This window comes from Petaurus breviceps, unplaced genomic scaffold, assembly GCF_028583685.1.
Source record: "Petaurus breviceps papuanus isolate PSGF00001 unplaced genomic scaffold, PetGlider_PUasm1.0 454, whole genome shotgun sequence".
Lineage (NCBI taxonomy): Eukaryota > Metazoa > Chordata > Mammalia > Diprotodontia > Petauridae > Petaurus > Petaurus breviceps.
The window spans coordinates 619,425-626,249 of record NW_027186342.1 but is presented as its reverse complement, the minus strand read 5'-3'; the positions used below and the strand labels follow the sequence as shown (position 1 = coordinate 626,249).

The 6,825-nt window shown below is 42.3% G+C and overlaps 1 protein-coding gene across 1 annotated transcript in view; it reads left to right on the top strand.

The window, feature by feature from the left end:
• LOC138171607 (uncharacterized) overlaps nucleotides 1-3,996 on the top strand; it is a 12,523-nt gene extending 8,527 nt beyond the window's left edge. Inside the window, 3 exon segments of the mRNA XM_069101139.1 lie at nucleotides 1,252-1,454; nucleotides 2,308-2,390; nucleotides 2,498-3,996. Coding sequence (XP_068957240.1) covers nucleotides 1,252-1,454; nucleotides 2,308-2,390; nucleotides 2,498-3,996 — 1,785 coding nt within the window.
• Nucleotides 3,997-6,825: the final 2,829 nt, after the last annotated feature.

Here is a 6,825-nt window from a genome sequence, read left to right as displayed (position 1 = left end):
GGGAAGTTGGAAGCACCCACTTTTGAAAGGGGATAGGATCAAAGTAGAGAATAGAACAAGTGGGAGGTGGGATAGGAGGGAGGGAAATACAGTTAGTCTTTTACCATATATCTACTATGTTATTGTCTTGCATTAGCCACACATGTACAACCTATACTGAACTGCTTATCTTCCCAGTAAGGGTGGGTGACAAGGGAAGAAGGGAATGAATCTGGAATTCAAAGCTTTAAAATCAAATACTCAAATCTATCTATCTATCTATCTATCTATCTATCTATCTATCTATCTATCTATCTATCTATCTATCTATCTATCTATCATCTATTCTATTATTAATAGTATTTTACATGTAATTGGGAAAGAAGATATACAGGTACTGGGGCATGGAGATCCACTGGAAAAGTCAAAAGGGGTATGGGAGAAAATATGGGAGAGAGCAGATTGGAGGAGGGGATATCCTGTGGGACTGCTATTTTGGGGCGGTGGGTAGGGGGAAAATGGGGAGAAAATTTGTAACTCAAAATCTGGCAAAAATGAATGATGTAAATCAGAAGTTAATAAAGCATTTAAAAAAACAATTATCCAGTAAAAATAAAATTGCACATTAGCAATGTCAAAAAAAAAGAAATGATGAGCTCATGATCTTAGAAAAACAAGGAAAGACTTGCATGAAATAATGAAATGTGAGATGAGTAGAACCAAGATAACACTGTATGCAGTAACAACAATGTTATTTTAAAAACAACTTTGAGCAAATAAGTCATTTTGATTATTATAAATACCCAAATTTACAATAAAGGATATATGAAGAAAGATGCTATCTGTATCCAGAGAAAGAACTGATAAATAGAAGTAAGTATATATAGAGTAATTTACATATATAACTATTTGTGTTTAATGGTAGCCATCTCTAGGGTAGAATGAGTTAAGAAAAAAAGGGAAAAAAAGAAATTTACATGATAACTTTATTATATATTTAAAAGAAATAGCAAGTTGTATATTATGTATTTCCAGCTTCATGTGCAAGCATCTTTTTATTATATTATGTTATGGAAATGCATATTTCATTCTACAAATTAAAAAACATTTTTTTAAAAGAAGTGTGTGGGGAAGGAGTGGAGGAGACAGCTGATACCTTAATTGGATGGGGATCAGGGGTGGTCCCTAAGTTCATGGCTTGTTGGCCTCTGGAAGATTTCCCTCCCTCTCAATCCCCTACAATTTCTCTCTCATTCTTGGATCTTTCTCTAGTGTTGGGAGCTCCAGGACTCCATTGATACCACCAAACGGCTTGAGAGGATATCTCTGAAGGTCACTTGGAGCAAACTGTCTGAGTTGGAAAATGACTTGGAGAAGGCTAGAGAAGACACAGCCCGGCACCTGAAGAAATTCCAGGTGACAAGTAAAGATATGAAGACCAGTTACCAGAAGAAGACAGAAAGTGAGCTGCTCAGGTGGGAACCCCAATACATTGTGCTACTCACCTTCTTTGCTCTCGATTTCACAAAAGAAAGTTCTTAAAGGAAATCTGAGAGGAGTCTTTAAGAACAAAACAAAACAAGAGAAAATTAAGGCAGCAGACTTATGTATGACCACTGCCCTTTTATTCATTCATGGCCCTTGGCCTGGGGGACCCTGTATACAGTAAGTGGACCCTTACTCCACTCCATTTTTTATCACAGTGGCAAATCAATCCATTGTTAGATTTCGTATATTCTCAGAGCCAAGGGAGAACCTAGAGAATGTCTATTCTATCCTCTTTATTTATAGATTAAAACACTGAGGTCTAAAGAGTTGACAGCCTCTCCCAGTGAAACACAGCTAATAGCTATGACTCAAAACCTTGAATGCAAACTGGATCACTGGAGGGGAAGGCAAGAGATCCCAGTTCCAAACTCTCTTCTGTCATTTGTGGTATAATCTTTCTGCATGTCATTTCATTTCCCTGGGCCTTAGTTTCCTCTTTTGGGAAGTGAAGGGATTAGACTAAATCAAAAGTCCTTTACATGGGGTCCAGGAACTTTTAAAAATATTTTTGATAGCTGTATTTCAGTATAATGGATTTCCTTCATAATTCTATTCATTTTACTTCATGTATTTAAAAACATTATTCTGAGAAGGGGTTCACCAGACTGACAAAGGGGGACAATAACATAAAAATAGGTTAAGATGATCTCAAAGGGTGCTTCCTACTCTGACAGTCTTTGATTTTAGGAAAATGGCCATTAGGCTCATTGTCCAATTTCCATTGGAATTACTACTCCCTTTCCATTAGGTGTCCGGCACCTGATTTTTTTCTTGGATCAGGGGCTGCTTTTTTGGGAATGGCAAAACTAATCCTCCCTCTGGTTTTCCCACTAGGATGGTCAACATTCCCCCAATCGACATCTGTAAGTATTGTGTCTTCCCCACACCCTGGGACATGCAAGGAGAAGGGGAACAGGGAGAGGCTTCCTCCAGGATCATTGCTCATTTCCTACATGTACTTCCTTTCCAGATGCAAATCCCTATGCTCAGGCCTTAGCAGCTTTAGAGTTGGAGGCTGGTGTTACAACTGAGGCCTCTCCTGAAAACAAAAACATCAATGCTAGCTCTGAAAGTCAAAATGCCGTTAAGAATGTGGATGGGCCAGGGACAAACACAAGTGACTTTGAGACAGAGGAAGGTCAGGGGGAGAGTCTGCCCACTTCACAAGGGCAGTCAGAATCTGGGGTTGACAACAGCCTCACGAGAACTGGAATGAGTGACAGTGACTCGGGGAGCAGAATCAGCAATAGCTCTTCAAAAATTGAAACCAGTGAGAATGACTCAGAATATGAAGTTAGTGACAAACCTCTCAGAGGCAAAATCAGTGGGAGCGACTCAGAAACCAGAACCAGTGAGATCAAGAGCTCCTGTGGAGTGAAAATCAAGGGAAATAACTCAGGAGTTAAATGCAGTAAGAGTTCCCCAGAAGTGAAACGCCCTAGGAATCTCTTACCAGTTAAAAGCACCAGGGGTAATTCAATGAAGTGCACTGGGAGCACCCTGGGAGTCAAAATCAACAGGAACCCTACGGGTGTCAAGATTAATAAGAGTGACTCAGGCCTCAAAAACAAGAGTGGCCCCCCAGGAAGAAGACACAGTGAGAACCCTTTGCGAACCAAAATCAGTAGGAACTCCACTGGAGTCAAAATTAGCGAGAATCCCTCTGAAGGTAAACAAAATGATGGACCCTCTAGAGTCAAAATCAGTAGGATCCCTTCAAGAACCAAAATCGGTGAGAACTCCTTGGAAGTCAAAAGTAGTGGGAGCAACTTGGGAGTAAAGAACAATAAAGACCCTTCAGGAGTCAAATCCAGCAAGAATCCAGCAGGGGTCAAACATATTGGCAATGCTGCGGGAGTCAAGACTGGTGGGAACCCTTCCGGGGCTAAACATGGTGGGAGCCCCCTAGAAGCCAAACAAAACGGGGATTTCTCAGGAAGCAAACAAAGTGAGAGCTCCCCGGGAGTCACAAAGAGTGGGATTCCCACAGTGGTCAAAGGTGGTGGAAGCCCCATCAGAGGCAAACACAGAGAGAATGTCCCAAGAGTCAGAGAGAGTGGGAATCCCTTGAAAGGCAAACAAAGCAAATACCCTGCAGGAATCAAACACAGAGAGAGAGTCTCAGGAGTCAAAAGAAATGAAAATTCCTTAGTACTCAAACGTAGAGAGAGGCCCTCGAAGGTTAAAGTTAATGGGAGGCCTTCAGGAGTCAAAATCACTGAGATTCCCTCTGGAGACAAAATGAGCAAAAACCCCTCTGGAGTCAAAGGCAGTGGAAGCCCCCCAGAAGTCAAAAGTCAGTATAGCTCCTTGTGGGGCAAAGCTGGTGGGAGCCTCTCAGAAGTCAAAGTCAATGGGAGTGACTCAGGTGCCAAACTTAGCAGCAGCTCCTTGGAGGTCAACACTGTTGTCAAGACTAGCCAGAAGAGTTCCATGGGCCCAAGTGCATGAAAGACACATGCAAAATAAGAGAGGACAAAGTAAAATCCCTCGCCTGTCTCTTAACAAAAGTCATTCTTTATGACTTTCCTTTTGACACTTGTTTGGTCATTTCGACTGAAGTCAGGTAAGAACCTCCTCTGTAATCCCCTAATCCCTTTATCTTTTTTTCTGTTGCCACGGAGGATGGCTCTGCTCCCACCATTCCCCAAGAGTTAGCTCCCTTCTTAACTCTTCTCAGAGAAGAGTCCTTAGTAGCCTGGTCTCAGAATTCTTGTGGCTAAGATATTAAGCTTCCTAGCTAGCCTCAATTCCTCGCCTTATGGTGTAAACTCATTTTTTTTTAGAGAGTAGAAACACGATCTCTCTCTCTCTCTCTCTCTCTCTCTCTCTCTCTCTCTCTCTCTCTCTCTCTCTCTCTCTCTCTCTCTCTCTCTCTCTCCTTTTTTCCCCATCTGTCTCTCATTCTAGAGAATTCTCATTGCTCTTTCTCACATCTCTCTCCCTCAATCTCTTGATATTTCTCTCAATCACAGTTTCTCTCCCCTCCCCTCCCCTCTCCTCTTCTCCTCTCCTCTTTCTTTCTCTCTCCTGTTACTTGAAGCCTGTTGTTCATTCCCTCACCTTTTCTTCTACCTGGACATGACCATTTCCTTTAGTTTCTTCATGTAACCCATTTCTCAAAACACTGCCTCATTTGGCTATGACATTATCAGGAATACCAGCCTTGAGGCTAAAAAGAAGTATCTTTTAAGGAGATATTTCTCTTTTTTTCTTTTCCTCAGCTCCACATTCTTTCACTGCCCTCCCCCAAGAGTAAAAAGGGCTTGTCTGTACTGGGATGGAACTATTCATCACAGGTACCAATTACAGGAGAAAAGCCACGGATAATTTAAAAAAGAAAGAAAAAACAAAAGATTGATCGCCAAATAAATAAAAAAGTTTTCATGATTAACAAACCCTCCCCTTTTGGCTCTGGGATGATATCAGAGACATCCCACCACAAGGCACTAGCTTCCCTCAACCCCTCCCAAATTGATTCTACTGTCACGGATCCTGAAAGTTAATCAAAAAAGGGAGGGGACACAGTCTCTTTGCGTCCCTGGAAAATCCATGGAAGAGACCATGGGGCCATTTGATCATGGATATTTGACTGCTTGGAAATGCGGAAAGGGAGAGTTTGTGTTCTTGTTTCTTCTCTGAACTTCATAGCCACGTGAGAAAGGTGGGGGGAGGTGGGGAAGGACGGGCAGATGCAAGCTGAGGCAGGTTTAGCAAAAAGCTCAGGCATGGCTGGTATGCTCTCAGAAGCCAGGAGGACCATGTAGTTCTCTCTGCACACAATGCATAGTCACGTCCTATCCCCGTCCCAGCAGTCTCCCTTGGAGAAAATCATTTGTGATTGTTTGTTATAGGGAAATAACCATGTTGACTAGGTGCAAGAAAGCTCTTTCCTGATTACTGAGTAGGTATGAGGGGGCAGTGGGTGCAGTGAGGAAGAATGCTTGGATACAAGAGAGTGATGAGCAGACAGGGGGTAATGAGTAGGCATTTCTTAGGAAAGAGAAGGTGAGAAAGAGACCAAGGATCCGGGGTTCGAATGAAGTTGGGGAGAAGCGTCTTTGTTCTTCCATGTCATCTAGGTCATTCCCTGCCCCCTCCCCCAGAATGTATGCTCCTTGAGAGCAGGGACCCTTTCTTATCTGTCTTTTTAAGGTCAGCAGCTTAGTGTGGTACCTGTCACACAGAAGATATTTAATAAATAATTATTGACTGATCTATTGAAAACTTTTTAGTAATAAATTACATAATACTTTGGCACTCCTCTCAATTCAACAAGCTTTTATCATGTAATTACTACATCTTGGGTATTGGACTAGGTGCTGGAGATGTAAAGAGAGAAGCAAAGCAGCCCCATACCCTTGAGGAGCTCACAATCTTCTGGAAAGAAACAAAGAAACAAATAAGAAAATGAACACAATTCAAAAAATACAGAATGATTTCAGCTTGGGGTGGTAGAAAGAACTGAAAATCTGGGGAGGGATGAGGAAAACCCTTATATAAGAAGGGGCACATGGGCTGAGCCTTGAAAGATGCTAGGTATGGACACTGTTTGGGACCTCTATGCTTTCTGGTACTGTGTAGTTCTTGTCCATGTTTTCTCATAAATTCTCGAAAGAATATCTTCCCAATGTAGTGGAAGATGTCATCTTCTGATTCCTGGTGGTGAGGTGGGGTGGGGGGTGGAGGTTGGGGTTGCTGACATATTTGTTCTGTCTCTCATTCTTACTACATGAATCCTATCTCCTTGAGAGCTGTGTGACCTTGGGAAAGTCACTTAATTTCTTTGGTTTTAGTTTCCTCATCTGTAAGATGAGTGAATTGGGCTAAATACCCTCAAGGATCCCTTTCAATTCTTAATTCTAGAACCTCAAGAACCATCCTGGGAACTGGCATACTATAGTGGAGAGAGAAGTAGATTTGAAGTCAGAGAATCTTTCACTGGTGACCTGGGAATGGAATGGAAAGCATTTTTTCAAGCATTTTTCAAGGGGATGCCTATAGAGGATCAAGACAATCCTTGCTCTCACAGAGCTCACATTATAATTGGGGGAGACAGCTCATTTAGGAGGGTTCATATTCATATCTACTTTTTGGCAGATAGAAAGGCCAGGTCATACTTAGGCAGGGACAGTAGCAGGGCAAATGAGAAAGACCAAAGCACCTTGGGGAGCCATGGCAGGGCTATATGAGAGGACAGTGGGTCCAGCTGTTAGAGGAGAATAAACCCTTGGGATACTCCAGATAGAGAAGCACAGGGGCTGGTATCCAGCTGCTGGTAGGCTTCCTATTCCTGGT